Consider the following 16997-nt stretch of genomic DNA (forward strand, 5'->3'; position numbering starts at 1 on the left):
ACATACTCCCCGACTGGGGCCATGGATCAAATGTGCAACCAAGGTATATGCATGCCCTTGACCAGAATTGAACCCAAGATCCTTTGGTGCTTACACCCAAGCTCTAACCACTGAGCACATGAGCTAGGGACTCTTGATTATTTTTATCTTGGTGATAATCTTTTTAAAAAGGCTAATGGCTTTGAAATAATTTATGGAACATGGCACATATACTATTAGAAATCTAGAATTATGTTTTACTTATATAACAAAGTTTTAACACTCCTCTAAAGTATTAATCAAAAGATTTTAAGAACTATTTTGATAGCTATGCAACAGTCATTTCTATAGTTGTGAATGATGTTTTAGGTAAAATAATTTTATCATGTTAATTTACATACTATTACTATCTTCTTTCAACTTTTGCAATACTTCTCTAACATACTATATCATCCTTTAAAATTAGTGTCACAAATGTTAGATATCAAACTTCTGGATACTTGTTGGGTTGGCTTCCTGTACTAAACAAAGTTTCAAACAGAAAATTTTCCAGTGCATTGGTCACTTTCTATTCAAAGATATCTGATAAAGTTTTAAATCTCACATATGTTTTATACTTTTATTATTCATTTCCATTTTCTTGTTTAAATTTTGGGGACAAAATATGAAAACCAAATAATATAACATTGTTTCCATGTTTATTTAAGGCTTATTACATAAATATAATTTGGTTTACAGATAGACAATAATATGATTGAGAACATTGAAACAATTAAATAATTGAAACATGAAAATGGATTTCCTTCCTATACCTCATCCTGCTTTTTGTACAACTTTTTGGTTACTGCAACCTTCAATTTGAATAATTTTTTTCTCTTTTCATTTGAGTGAAATTAAAAGGATGTGGGGTTCTTTTTAATCTCCCACACACTAAACTCACTGATTTCTTTTCCATTAGCAATGTTTTATCTAATGAATGTTTTGGGGGTCTAATTATCTCGTGGTCTATCAGCACTTCACCATTATAGGGGGTAATATCACAGGGTTAAGTCACAAAGTGGGCTAATGATCGATGGCTGTTATGTGACATTTATAAGAGTTACAGTCAGCAGTAAAAAACTTATGTCACTCATCTCTGGAATAGTTTAAATTTCATTGAAGAGTAAATTAAATTGTAGAATTCTTTTATTATCATAATTATATCCACTTATACTTGTCCTAAACATTAATATTTGGTGACCTATATGGAGATTATGTGGCAGGGCTCAGTGGAAAAGAATTTTTAATGAATGGGATAGTAAAGTGAGGCCATTTTAGTTCGTTATACATAAGAATCCAAAGGAAAGAATTTTCTTTCCTTACATTTTCACCTACCCATACACAGTGAGAAAATGATGCCTGCTTGGCTTTTACCTGTCTGAAAAAAATTTCCATATCCTTGCTGAGTTTTATTATTTCCGTGGCTTTTAATCCTGGTCACTGAAGCTTTTGGAGTATTGAATGCTTACAGCTGTGCTCCTTTCAGATAGTCTTAGCACAAAATTCGAAACTGGTAGCTAAGCTGTTGTTTTTTTAAGATTGAAATTCTAAATAGGCAGTGAAAATTTCACATTTGTTGTTATAGGACATGTTCAAGTAAAAATTTTTAAAAAGCTGGTCCCTTTTTATTAAGCAAGTTTTGAAAGGATGAGTGTACTAGTAACTAGAAAGATAAAACTGACGAACGAAATAGAAACAGGTATGGTTACACAGAACAGACTGACAGCTGTCAGAGGCAAGGGGTTTGTTGGGAGGCTGGATGAAAGAAGGTGAAAGGATTAAGCATGAAAGCATATATGTATTTGTATATGTATAACACATAGACACAGGCAACAGTGTACAGTGATAGCCAGAAAGAAAGGGGAGGTGAGGATAGGAAGAGATGGACAAAGCAGGGATAAATGGGGACCAAGCTTTGTCTGGTGTTGCTCAGTGGTTAAAGGATCTGCCCAAGCAATGAAGGGTTGCCGGTTTAATTCTATGTGGAAGGCAGCCAATCCACATGTCTCTCATGTCATGTTTCTCTCTCTCTCTCTTTCTCTATCTCTCTCTTTCTCTCATCCTTTTACTCCTCTTCCCCCTCCCTCCCTCCTACCTCTCTAAAAATCAATGGGAAAAAAATATCCTCAGGTGAGGATTAACAGGAAAAATAAATGGAGAACAAAGGAGACTTTGTTTTGGGTGATTGGTATACACTGTAGTGTGTAGATGATTTTTTGTTGAGCTGTATACTTGAAATATATGGGGTTTTGTGAGCCAGTGTCATTCCAATAAGTTCAGTTAAGAAAAAGAAAGATAATTTTCTTTTGTATGTTTTTTTCTTCTTTAAAATGAAATATTCCATAATAATCAATGCAGCATTCACAGATGGGGTAACATAAGATGATATCTAAGATGTTATTATCTGAATCTATGCTCTATAGATTGGCATTTTTGTCTCTCTTTAACTGTTGTATCCCTGGTGCCTAGAATAGTGACTGGCACATACTAGAAGTTTATGAAATGTTTTAAAATAAATGAATCAATAAATTATACTAAATATTTTCAGATAGTTTTCATTTTAATGAAGTATAAAATACTTTTAACTATGTTTTATCAATGAGAATCTATTTTTCTTTTTTTGTGTTTTATACGTTTGTCAATAGCTGCATTAAAGATGGCTTCTACAGATTTTTATTTCTCTTGTGAATTAATTGCAACTCTTTAAAATTATCCAATCACAAAATATGAAATTATTGGGAGCCCAGTGCACAAAATTGATGCATGGGAAGGGTCCCTAGGCCTAGCCAGTGATCAGGGCCGATCTGTGGGGTGACTGGCAGCGATATCAGTGGGGGAGGAGCCCTGCTGGCACCTGCCTTGGCTGGCCTGCAGCTTACAGGCTGGTGGCAGATCCTGTGTTGGGCGCCTGCTTCCTGGTCATCAGTGTGCATCATAGCGACCAGTTGTTCTGCCATTTGGTCTATTTGCAAATTATGCTTTTATTATATAGGATTCCTCAATTAGAAAGCATTTATCTTCTTATTTGTATATTGTTTCTGAAGGGCTAATAGGGTATTTTAAAGGTGAATAGATTTGATAGTGATGATCATCTTAAATATGTATCTGCTTCAGAGAGAAAAAATATGTGAAAATATTTTAGAAACTGTAAAAATCACAAAAGAATATAAGATATTTTTATTCTTACCTGTCTTCAAAGGCTGCGTTGAGACTCTTTTCAATATTAGACTTATTATCAAAAATTGCTCATTAAATATATATGGATCGCTTCCTTATTGCCTGTCATGGGACTTCCAGATACTTGTTAGCACACAGACGAACATTAAGAAAACCTCTTGTATTTTCACGGATTCTTTGTTTTCTGTAATACTTCATATTAATGTTTCTCAGTATCATGGAAGAAGATATTTTATCCCACATCTCATATCTCTGCCTCATGTCCAAATAGAACAACCAGAGAGACATAAATATGAATTGTAGATTCACCGCTTATTGACTCTATGACCCAAGACTATTACTTGATCTCGTTGAGCCTCAATTTTCTTCTTTGTAAAATGAAAATAATGTCTATCTTTCAGTGTTATGAGGAATGGGATAAATAAATGTAACCTTTAAGTGTAAAAATATAGAACCGATGGTCTTGCATCTTTGTGGTAGCTTAATCAGACACGGAAAACTACCCAATTGCACACTCATTCCAAACAAATGTGGATTAAACCTTGTAATTTGAAAAGCAGACAGATACAAGATCTATCGCAACACTTGAAATGTAAGAAAGAGAAATCCCCAGGTGCCAGGTATGTGGAGATAGCTGAAAACCAGAGTGGTTAATGGCAACAAAAGCTTGACTATATAGGCTCATTGAATATCTGAACTACATATGTCTAGATGTCTGTGATTGTAATATTTGAGTGTGATGTGATATTAAGACTGCAGGCCTCTTAAGGAATTGGAGCTGGGCTCTTTATATAAAGAAAGAAATTTGGAAATGTTATCATGTTAATGAAATCATCTTGAAAAAAAACAACAAAAAACCCACTCAAACTATACTCTAGTTGGGGATGCAGCACAGAATCACTCAAGAGATAAAATGAATAACCCAACAAAAATAAGAACCTGAAGCCTGTGTAATGTTTGGGTGGGAGGGTTTAAATTTGAATTATTTGTCTCACATGTAGAAACCAAGTTAAGAAATTAATTTTCAAAATTGGTCCAGAACAGTGACATCCGTAGGGACTGACTCGAAGGCGGCAAACCAACAGTTTTATTTATTAATAGTACCACCTGTACTGCCCAGAGCTCTATATGCTCTGGCTATAGGAGAGCCATGCTTAAACATGGCCATGCATTTTCCATGCAGGAAAGTAGAAAAGCATATTGAGAATGTGTAAGCAGATAGAAGAAATGGAATTTGTATCCAGGAAATATGCATAAAGACTGATATGAAAGACATTTAAGTATTTTTAAAGACTTCAAATATTTAAAAGGAATGTGTTACTAAAACCAGATTATGACAAAGAAACAGTATCCAAAATTGAAAATATATTTATTGAGCCAAAACCGGTTTGGCTCAGTGGTAGAGCATCGATCTGCGGACTGAAGAGTCCCAGGTTTGATTCCGGTCAAGGGCATGTACATTGGTTGTGGGCACATCCCCGGTAGGGGGTATGCAAGAGGCAGCTGGTCGATGTTTCTCCCTCATCGACGTTTCTGGCTCTCTATCTCTCTCCTTTCCTCTGTAAAAAATCAATAAAATATATTTTTCTAAAAGAAAAAAAAATTTATTGAAGTAAATATCCTTAAGGATGAATAAAACCTGAGCTTTAAAAATACCTAGGTGAGAAAACTGGAAGCCAGGTCTATAATATAGTGTATGCCTTAGAGGAGACACTCTATAATTATTAGTTCCCTTCCCTTTCCTTCCTCATCACCTCACCTTTTCTGTTGTTGGCACATCTATAATAATAAAAGCATAATATGCTAATAGACCAGACATCCTTCTGAATGTCCTTCCATCCGGACAGAGCCTGCAGTGGACGGGGGCCCAGGGAGAGGTGTGACGGCAGGTGGGGGGTCAGGGCCAAGGCCCTTGCCCGAATTTCGTGCATTGGACCTCTAGTACTGAGATAAGAAGAAGGAACTCCACTTTTACATTAATTTGACTCTGCCTATGTGAGTGAGAAATAAATAGACTGCTGACTAATCTCTTTAATAATAGAAAGATGTAGTAAAATACTGAGCTTATAAAGATTATTGGAAATTATTTCTCTGGCTATGACCTTGGAGCAGGTACATAAGATAGTAGTTTCTATGGTATTTTACAAGGCATGCATTTCATCTGAGAAGAGAAAGAAGGCAAGGAATCTAATACTTTCAGATAAGATTTGAAACTAAATGCATTTCTCAAAAATTGTGAGTTTAGTTAAAAGGTATAATTTGACTTAAAAATGTATGGTGTGGGGTTTTATTTTACTTTTTGTTTAAATTTCTACCACATAAGTGATAATTTAGTAGCAACAAGTAAAGGAATATGTTCATATGTTTAGAAGTTTATTTCAAAACTTTTTATTAATATTTCCATAGTTTCTGAATCAGCGATTTCCCAAGAAGCTGATGACATGGCAATGGAAAAAGAAAAATATGTTGATGAACTGAAAAAAGCATTGGTGTCAGGAGCAGGACCAGCAGATGCATACAAGTTTAATTTTTCTAAAGAGTCTTGTCTTTTTTCCTTTGAGAAAAACCTGAAAGATGTTTCTGTAAGTAATACTTTATAAAATGTGGTAAAATATCAGAACACATCTGAGGGATTATTGAAATAATTAGCGTATTATTTTCAGAATATCTCAGAAATAAAAATTTGAAAAGTATGTGGTTTCCAAGTTAGAAGAATGCTTCGAAGTTACAGTCAATGCTTTATCTTAATGAATTATGAAAATTAATTTCTGGAACATGTGTTTAGTTTTTAAAGCTTTAAGTATATATTTTAGAGATAATTGCATGAAGGAGCAGTTCTGAAAAGTGAGGTCAGAAGGTTTAGACAATTGAGACAAGATCTATTGAAATACATTTGGGGAAATACTGATTTTAAGAAAGAAAATAATATATTTATCTTTGAATATTTAATAATTATGACTTTTCTATTATCAGGATGTATTTGGAATTATAAAATGATATAATTAAGTGTAGTAAAATTTATAATTAGGAATTAAGATGTCTTATTTATAGTATAAAACTTAGAAATTTTAAAATAGAAATAATTCAATCCCAGCTTTCCAAAGCTTACATGCTTTACAGACAAGGATATCTACTGCTTGTCCTTCTCAGTTCCTATACCTCAGATCAAGATCAGTGATTTATTAATCAAAAGTATTATGTTTACTGTTTGTATATTTTACCCAAGTTTAAGGAATAATTGGAGATTAAATTATCTGCATTTGGCCAGTGGTTTATCAATCAGAAATGAGCTCTGTAATAGAAGAAAAAGAGAGTCATCTTTATCACATTAAGTTTAAGGACAGTTACTGACAATTTGTCCTAGAACCAAATTGGTTTAAAAATTATTGATAAAATTTTTTAACTCAGATAGGAATTTAATCAATTAGAGAAATATTTGAAGCAAAATATTGAATCATTTTTTCCAATCATTTTCTATCATATAGAAAATAATACAGAAAGACTGGTGTCAGTAATTGCTTCTATTTAGAAGATATATACTTTTCACATTAGCTGCCAATGTATGTAAGTTCCAATAAATTAAGTACTTAAAATGGTAATTTAAAATAAGTTAAATAAGAAGGTCTAGTTTGCCCATACAATGTTCTTTCCTGTACAATTCAATGATTATCTATACTGTACAATTATTTACATATATATACTAGAGGCCCAGTGCACAAATATTGTACACTAGGGGGGTGTCCCTCAGCCCAGTCTGCATCCTCTCCAATCTGGGTCCCCTTGGGGGATGTCTGACTGCTGGTTTAGGCTAGATCACTGTGATATCGGGCCTAAACTGGCAGTCGGACTTCCATCTCATATTCTAGGACTGCTGGCTCCCAACTGCTCGCCTGCCTGCTTGCCTGATCACCTCTAACCACTTCTGCCTGCCAGCCTGATTATCCTTAACCACTCCCCTGCCAGCCTGATCTCACCCCCAACTGCCCTCACTTGCAAGCCTGCCCCCACCCCAACTACCCTTTTCTGCCAACCTGATGGCCCCCAAATGCCTTTCCTGCAGGCCTGGTCCCCCCCCAAACTTCCCTCCCCTGTGGGCCTGGTTGCCCCCAACTGCCCTCCCCTGCTGGCCTAATCTTGCCCCCATCTGCCCTTTCCTCCTGACCTGATCACCCCTAACTGCCTCTGTCTGCCTGACCACCCTTAACTGCCCTTCTCTGACAGCTTGATCTTGCCCCAAACTGCCCTCCCCTACAGGCCTGATCTTACCCCCAACTGCCCTCCTCTGCTGGTCAATTTGGTTCTGATTGGTCAGTTTCTATGCCAGTCAGCATCAAAAGCTTCACCTCCTAGGAAGCCATTGGCTCCTCACAGTTGACCCAGATTTGGTTCTGATTGGTCAGTTTCTATGCCAGTCAGCATCTCTGGGCCTATCAACAGGGCCTGATCAGAAAGGAGGGGCTGATCAGCAGCCCTGGTGGAGGCCTGGAGAAAAATGGAGGTATGCCAGGCCGGGAAAGAAAGACACAAGTTCTGATTATCAGCTGCCACGGAGGCTATGGATCAGACCCTGCTTCTCTCTTTAGGCCTCTCTCTGGGACTGATTCGCAGCCCCCCTCAGCAGTCAGTGCTGGGTCATCGTCAGACATAGCAATCTGCAGGACTGACTTCTGGGTGGTCAGTCCTCTGGTCATTGTGGATGTGATGGACCCAGGGTTTTTATATATTAGGATACACACACACACACACACACACACACACACACACTATAGTACTGTTGATGGTATCTTCTAATATTTTGAAATAAATCATTGTCAAATTGGGAGTAAAGCCATTTCTCATTCAACATTCCCATTCAGTTTGTAGGAAGTAAATAACATTATTTTTTGCAGCCAGTTTCTAGATTTCATGTGTTTTGTGTATACTAACGTGAAGCAAATTCCATATTTGTGAGGTACCTTTGAAACCTGAAAGGCTTTTGGTATCTTTGACATGGTGAAAAGTGGGGTTTGGTACATTAGGCAGGGATGGAGAACTTGCCATGCTTGGCTGTACATCTGGTTTTGTTGCTTCTGTGAAGAAAGAACTTCAAGTCCTCATGACTCATGTCTTTTTCAATTGGCTTGGCATGTATCAGCATCAGAAATGGTGAGAGTAATCCAGAAAGATACCACCCTGAAACTAACCAACTCTTTCAGAGCCAAAGCCTTTTAACCCCTACCTTTTCAACAAGTTCCTTAAGTAACGGAAGCAGAATAAGAGATTCCCAGTAATTGAGAAGTGTAGTATGGTTTCCTAAAGGATATGTCTTAAATCACTACATTGTAGTTTAAATAGCAGCCATCTTATTTATTCATTTATTAACTTGCTTATGGGAAAGAGAAAAGCTATTCTCAGAGGCAAGGAGTTTATTCATGGCTTGGCTTACTTGAGATATATTTTTGGATATTTGAATGAGGTAAAACTTGCACAGTTCTGCAGTCAACCTAATGGATACAGATGAAAATCTCAAGTCCATTTGGACAAACTGCCTTGGGAATCTTCCAGTGCTTCAGGATGTTTCTGCAAATTGAATTTCAGAGTTATAGAGTCTCATAAATTCATCTGCTGGCAAAAATTAGCAGACAATTGGAAACATAGCAGAATACTTCTTAAGGTTAATTATACTTTGGTGACCTAAAAGTTTAAATGGAGTTTGTAATCCTTTCCTTGGTGAGACAGCATCTGATTATTGCCAAATATGACCAACTACACTTAGAAGAAAAGAGAAGAATGAATGTAGATTCCACTCAAAAGGTTGCAGTGAATTCTGGTGTTTGTTGACATAAATTTACTCTTTCATGGCTAAATATATTCCATGAGTTCCAAGTATATTTGCTACCAGAGTCATAATTCTAGGAGTCCAGGTTTTTAAGCATTTGTTGCCATAATTCAAGAAGATTTATGCGTCTTAATCTGTGTTGGTAATCACTATAAATTTAAGCATTTTGAATATACAAAGTCATACAATACATTTGAAATTTATATTTGTATCAAATTTTCTTTTTTTAATCTTAAAAAATAAAGTTGCTGTTGATTTTTATATTAAAAACTGATTTAAAAAATATTATCTGTGTTTTATCAGAGTGAAAGAATTATCAATTTACAAAGCAGCAAAATATTAATTTTATTGATGAAAGTGGAAAAGAGAGAGGACAGAAAAGAGAGTAACATCTATGTGAGAGAGATATCCATTGGTTGCCTCCTGTATGTGCCCTTCTGGTACATGGGAGGATATTCCACCAACTGAACCATACCAGCCAGGATAGCAATGAAATGTTTTAAACATATAATGTATATGTTGATGTTTATATACATTTTGGGAAGTGGGGAGTAGGTGCATAGTTCTCATGAGATTGCTTTTGAACTCAACACACCCAATATTTCATTTATGCTCTAATTGGCTTTTCTTTACAGATAATATAGATGCTTTTATTTTAGCTTAATTCCCATTTGGATAAATGTTGAATGACCTGCTAGACACTTAACTATTTTTCCCTGTACAGTACAAACCTTTTGGGACCATCACCAGTGCTCTTCAGTTGGCAGTAGATTGTGCTAGATGAAAGCATACTCTAGTGCCCTCATTGGGAGCTCATTATCTCTTTTGTATAAGTGCTCTCACACACTCTGGAGACTATTCATGGTCTTCATGTCATTGTTTTCCCTGTACCTTTCACAATTCATGCTGATTTTATAGTAATATATGCTTTGTCATGCAAATACTACATCTTAATGTCTTCCTCTTCCTTTTTTTTTTTTTTTTTTTCTTCCATAGCTTGGTTGTTTCTTCAGAAAAAAAAAAAAAATTTCATTCATGAGCTACAAAGAAAAAAAAGACCTAATTATTTTTTATAAGAATAGCCTTGGGCTCATCATTCAGCTTGCTCACATCTCTGTTTTCTCATCTATAAAATTTCAAAGTGATTTCTTAGATTTAGTTTAGGTCATTGAAAATGCTGTAGTTTTTATTTCTAAAAATTGCCCTAATGAAGGAAAACCAGGAGATTCGAAGGAAAACTAACTATGACAAATAAATCCACATGTGCTCGTGCACACACACATACTGCATAAACACATACAGGAGAACTGACTACAGGTCTCTATTAGAATTCTGGTAAAGTCTTTTTGTGTCTCCTTTTCTTTCGTCTCCCTTACCCCCACCATCAAATGTTGGCGGTTTAGGCTGAAAATTTTATGATGTGAATTCCATGGAGGTTTGTTGTTCTCTGATGTAAAAATCCAAATTGGCAGTCCTGGCTTAATATGATGTCTTTATGATGCCAGAGGTCTAGGCTTCTTTAATCATGTTGCTTTGCCACTTTTAGCAGGTAGTTTTTATCTCATAGTCCAGATGGCTGCTCTAGGCCTCACTGTTATGTTCACCTTTCAGGCAACAGGACCAAGTAAAAGAGAAAATAAAGAGCCATGTACCTTTCCCCCCTAAAATTGCATGCATTACTTTTGCTCATATCATATTGTCCAGAACTAAATCACATGGCTTCACATAGCTACAGGGAAGTCTGTGAAATGTGATTTCAACTATGTTCTTTGCCCAGCAATTTCCATTATTGTATATAGAGTGGAAGGTGGATTTTTGAGAGACACCTAGCAGTTTTTGCATGTTAACATTAGGGAAGATTGAAACATCATTCAGAAAGGTTTACTCTAGTTATTACAAGGATATTTCCCTAGTATTTTTTTTTTTTATTACAAATCTATGTTTCAGTGATATCTTAGTTTTAAAAAATAGTCAACATATAGGCTAACTGTAATCACTATATATTGCAACTTATTTTAAAAGTGGAAAATACATCCTAAGTTCAAACATCCTCCCTACATTTATTTAACTTACATTTATCATATATATATAAATGAGGTAAAATAAATTAGCCAAAAGCAGCTAAAGTTATTTTTAAAAACAGCAGTCCAAAATCCTATATTATTGCCATGTGTCCCTGTGGTTAGGGGACTTTAAATTTAAATGGCGATTTCCAGATGAAATAGCAGAATTGGAGCATTTATTATGGTTCTCTGCCAAATACTTTGTCAAAAATAATAATGACTTTCAGGTTTGTGGGAGTATGGGTTGCAAATGTGTTGTTTGAATGCCTAAAAAAAGAAGTTTTAGTATTCTTTATTTCTATGGTAAAAGTATTTGTATACATCTGCCATGTTTGTATTAAACTCTTTATAATTTCCTGACCTTTTTTGAATGTGGGAAGTAAATTAGTAGTGTAAGTGATGCAGAAATCCTGCTCAAAGTATGTATTTTCTAGTTAAGACATAGAAAGGACTCGAATTATGGCTTTAAAGTTATTTTTTAGTTATACTATTTGGCTTTGAGAACATATTTCAAATATTCTGGATAGTCTGTACTGAAAAAATAATGCTGTTTTAATATCTTTGTGATAAAAATTAAATTGGACAGTTTGTTTACTTCTGTAAGATCCTTGTAATTCTTTAAGTATATTTTATACTGGAGGCCCGGTGCACAAATTCATGCTTGGGTAGGGTCCTGACAGCCTTCAGATCGGGTTGATAGGGCTGGGCAGGCCAGAGGAAGGAGACAAAGGAGGTTGGCCAGCCGGCCCCACCCCCTATCCAGTGATGAACTCCTTTAGCTTTTTCTTGTCTGTGAAGCTCTTTATCTGGCCTTCAGTTCTAAATGAGCTTTGCTGGGTAGAGAAGGGTGTGGCAGGAAATATTCAAAGTGATGAAGAGCAAGGACCTGCAGCCAGAGTGACCTTCCTTTTGAAAGGACACAGCTGCTCTGGGGGCTGAGGGTTCAGTCTCTGTGAAACCGGGGTCAGTCTTTGCATTGGGCGAGTGGAATCACTGAGGCCTATTTGAGAGTCTCCAAGGCTGGGAGTGTGATCTCAGAACAGTGAAAAACATGTTTGTCAAAGGATGTTATGGGTTCTCTCTCTACAAAACCCCCACACATGTCTGGGTTACACCAACAGGGTTGCTTTAACACTAAAGCCTCCATCTGCAAGCCCAACCGCCTCCAGGAGCTGGCGGGAGGTTGAAAGTGGCTGCAGTGATGAGGCCTATGCCAGGCAACCTGGCAGGTGTCAGCAGCTCAGCTGACTGAGCCCCGGGCGCGGGAGACAGGCTCTGACATCACTGTGCTGAGGATTTGACAGCATCAGCAGGGGCTTAGCTTGTTGCTATTTTGTTTTATTTTTATCTCCATTTCCCTTTAAACCTCTCCAGGTTGTGTGCATTCAAGAGAGGAACAGCCCTTGCAGCCTCGTTGGCAGAGAGCATGCCTTCAATCTGGGTTCACATGCAGCCGGACAGAGTCCTGTTTAGAAACCGTGTAGGTCTTGCATTATTTGCGCTATTACCGATGAAGAGGGTTTTAGAGTCTGACACGTGAATATGTTTCCTGCTTATCCATGAGGGTAGGAGGCCGAGTGCAGCCACAGGCACAGCCATAGTACGTACTTCATTCACTCACAGGCCTCCATGCAAGGGCAGCGATGCAGGTGCTTTGCACACAGAGGGGGCTGGGGAGCAGGATGGGGCAGCAAATTCAGAACATGGCCATTGAGGCCCTGCTTCTCCCAGAACTTCTGTCTCAGTCCCGATCTTCCTGCTTCTTCCTCTTGAGGCGGTTTCCGGTGTCTGCAAGACATGATGTTTATTACACACTGTTTCTCTGTGTGGGTGTCAGCATGGGGTTCCTGAATCAGCTTCCTTCAGCATTGTGGTGGTGGTTGGGGGGCAGCATGAAGGTTGGCCAGCCGGCCAGTTCGCTGACCACAGTGGGTCACAGCAACCAGTCGTTCTGGTCATTACAGTGTTCCAGTTGCTGGCTTTTTATATATACAGATAGATACTGTTCTGTGGAGAGTGCTTATTTTTGTTGCAGTGTGGAAATGCCTTATCCTTTAAGAAGTTTTCACTTTACTTTCTCCTTTTTTTCAAAACTTTCTTGTCTTTCTTGGTATTCTTATAGGGTTTCTATATTTTACAATTCCCTTTAAATCTAATACTAGGGGCCTTGTAATTGTCATATTTCACTCTTTTACTGTGCTTAACATTGGAAATGACCACTATGTGCCATATGTTATGCTACATACAACCCTGATGATTTTCTGAACTAGATCCTGTTATCATTTCAGAATTATGGATGAAAATTAGCTATTATAGAGGAAACTAACACTCAGTAGTATATAACTTATCCAAATCCAAACAGCTAGTGAGTGGCAGGGCTAGGGTTGAGCACAGGTGATGTGACTTCAAAGCATATGGGCTAACTGCCGAGCTATATATAATGTCTCTTAATTTTGTATGTAGTTTATGTGCTCAAATTTATATTGAATTGATTTACTAAAGTTCTAGGGCATTACAATATGCCATTTGTAAGGTTGGGAAGGTCTTGGCTAAGGGAGCAGTAGTAAAAGGAAAGAGTTCTAGGAAGACGAATTGCACATCTGCATGCAGTCAGGTACACTGAGCTGTATTGGCCATGTTTGTAAAGCTCTTTGAAGGTTGTCAGGGTAAGCCTCCTTGTATTTAAAGAAATAATCCTTAATTCTGATTACGTTGGCAAAAGAAACCCATTCTGTACATGGCTCCTGGTTAAATGACATCCCAGAGACACCCATTTCCTTTGTATGTTGTTTCACAATTTTTATTCAGAGATCCATCTTTGACCTCATTTTTATTTCTAAATTGTAAATATTAGACATTATTACAAATTCTTTCAGATAAATTACTTGTTTAAATAGTTTTCAGAAATCTTTGAGTAGCATAAATGTTTTTCAATGTGTTTGTCAAATTGGTATTCAATGGTAATGATAGTTTCTATTATATCAGGTGATCTTTCCTACTTGACGACACTTAAATATAGAGATTTGAATAGTTATCAGTAACAGAATACTTTGTGATGAAAAGTGATAAACTTTTTTTTTTTTTCATATTACTCTATGGGCTCTTTATAACCCTATGGAACAGGTATAATTATTTGTTAGTGTGATTCAAAGATTAAATGATTTGTTAAAATCCTCTTTCAGTGCTATTTTTATATCAGGACAGTTTTATTAGTGTTGTTTTTTAAACAATCATTATAATAAAATTCCTTCAGAATAGTAAAGTCTGTTGTACTTATAAATGAAATGAAAATAAAGAAATATAAAACCACTAAGTTACTTAATTTTAAAGGTATTCACTATTTTATATCACAAATTTATCCAACTTGATTAAGTTATCCTCTTAGTTTAAATAGACTGCTAACCCTGGATGGTTTGGCTTAGTAGTTAGAGCATCTGCCTGCAGACCTAAGGGTTGCTGGTTGGATCCCTACTCCTGTCAGGCGTTTGGGTACATGATGGAGGCAACACATTGATTTGTCTCATTGATGTCCCTCTCTCCTCATCTCTCTCCTTCCCTCCCTCTCTCTCTCTTTAAAAAACACATAAATCAATGGAAAAAATATCCTGGGTTGAGGATTAACAACTAAAAAGTGCTGAAAATAAAACTTAATATATTGTGGGGGTTGATATTTTTTTTTTTCTTCTTATTCCTTCTTTTGATCCATTTGTTCATCTGGTATCATTTCCCTTCAACCTAAAGAAGCTTCTCTAATATTCCTTATAGTGTAGGGTGTTTTTTTGTTTTTGTTTTTTTTGCAATGAATTCTCTTAATTTTATTTTTTCTGAAATTTCCTTTATTTTGCCTTCAAACTTGAAGAATCTATTTGTTTTCAGGGGGAGGGGGACAAAGGAATCTGGATTGACATTTGTTATTTTAGGAATTTCAATATGTTAAAGTTCTTTGTTTAAATCTCTGTTATTTCTGATGAGAAATTAGTGTTCCTATAGTTTATAACTCTCTTGTATGTAATATTTTCTCCTATCTGCTTTTAATATTTTGTCTTTATCTTTGTTTTTCAAAAACTTGGCTATAATATGCCTATGAGTTTAATTTTAAAATACTTTTTTTTTTTGTAAGAGTTCCTGAGTTTCTTGAATTTGTAAATTTATGCCTTTCACTAAAATTGGGAAGTTCTTGTTCATTATTTCTCAAATATAGGAATATATATTCTTATTCTTTTTCTTCCTTCTGAGATTTCACTTAAAGATTCCTGAGGCTCTCCCCATTTTAAAAATTCATTTTCTCTGTTGTTCAGATTAGATTATTTATACTGATATTCAAATTTATTATCTCTTTTTTCTTCTCAATCCAGAGATTTTTGAAAAACTTACTAATTTTTAATTTCCACTATTTCTATTTGGTTCTTTATAACTTTTATTTTTCCAATGAGTTGTTCTATCTTTTCATTTATTATGATATTTTACTTTAAATCCTTGATTATAGTTATATTAGCTGATATAAAATGTTTGCTCATTTCAACATCTGGATAAAATATGCCCCTCTCCAGTGATATATGGGATATAGCTTTGATATGTTTTTGTTTTTTCATTTCTTAAGAAATTTCAGATGTTGTCCTGGACATTGTGAATGATATATTATAGAAAGTGGATTCTCTTAGACACATTTGAAGAATATTGACTTTTTTTATGTGTTTGTTTTTTAAGTCAGTTAACTTGGCTCTCTTCCCAACTTCAAATTCTGTTTCTCAGCTGGTGGGAAATATCAGGTCAGTTCTTTTAACCTGAAGAAGGCTGCTTGGAGTCTGACTCTCACATACATGGTTTGGGAATTAATAAGAGATTTGAATAGTTTATCCATATTATAATTTCCCTACTCTGGATTTCTCCTTTCCAGGTTAAAAGCCATAAAAATGGAAATCTTATTCAGTGTGATTCCCTTGTTTTCAGATTCATCCTACTTAAAATTTTTTTTATGTGTGTTTTCAGGTATTATATTTTAAAAAGTAATTTGTTTAGAGTTTGTAATTGTTATCTATGTGATCAGATCCTAAGAGAGCTGTCTGACCAAGAGTAGAAGCAGAGATCTGTACTTAGCTTTTAAGCTCTTCAATCCCTTATGATCTCATGGCTTTTTTTATTTCAACAAAAGTATGTTTATATTTCTGATCTTTTTATTTGTTCGGAAATTGTGCTCTGGCCTAATTCTTTAAATTCAGTCTTTCTGATGTCCTAGTTTGTGCCTTGTCTAATTAAACTCATGCCTATATTTGAATAGTAGAAAATTTCCAGGGAAAGTGAATAGGAGTATTGAGGTACTGACACTTAAGAGTTTACTGAAATGAAATTAAGCAAAGGGCCAGTTAGGCTGAACCTCAGGAAAAAGTATCTAATGGTGAGATTTGTGAGACTAAACAGTCTGGCAAGGGGACTTTCACTGAGCTATGTCAAACTGAATTGGAAAAGTCAGAGGAAAAACAGGTAATAAGTCCAGGTCATGTGTTGGCAGATGGCAGTTTGCATGATCTCATGGTTATCTTTCTCAGTGTGGTCATTAGCAGGAAAGCCTTTCAGGTTGTACATTATTAATATGAGTTTCTGAATTGGATTGGCAAAATAGACTTCTTTAAAAAGCTTACAGTTGATCATGAAAATTCTCCTGGAAAGGAAAAGAAATAGTGTATTTATTTTTATATGGTTCGTCATAAAATTCCATGATAGGCCTTGAATTGTCTTGTTTATCACTGCATTCCCAATATCCAGGATACTGCTTGGCACATAAAGGGCATTTAATAAGCATTAGTATTCCTTGTACTTTTATTATACTTTTTTAAATAACAGTACACTATCAAATGGATGTCAGTTATCGAAAATGATAAATAAGGTTGATGTTTTCCATTATTTATCTTATTCTCTTCTTT

At 35.8% G+C, this 16997-nt stretch overlaps 1 protein-coding gene across 2 annotated transcripts in view; it reads left to right on the plus strand.

Annotated features, from left to right (window-relative positions):
* Nucleotides 1–16997, plus strand: part of XRCC4 (X-ray repair cross complementing 4) — a 165260-nt gene that overhangs the window by 20230 nt on the left and 128033 nt on the right. For both annotated transcript variants that reach the window (XM_084881375.1, XM_084881376.1), the window contains exon 3: nucleotides 5602–5777. In XM_084881375.1, the coding sequence (XP_084737501.1) occupies nucleotides 5602–5777 (176 nt within the window). The remainder of the gene's footprint in view (nucleotides 1–5601; nucleotides 5778–16997) is intronic.

The sequence above is a fragment of the Pipistrellus hanaki genome (genome assembly GCF_964339955.1).
Source record: "Pipistrellus hanaki genome assembly, chromosome: 4".
Taxonomy (NCBI): domain Eukaryota; kingdom Metazoa; phylum Chordata; class Mammalia; order Chiroptera; family Vespertilionidae; genus Pipistrellus; species Pipistrellus hanaki.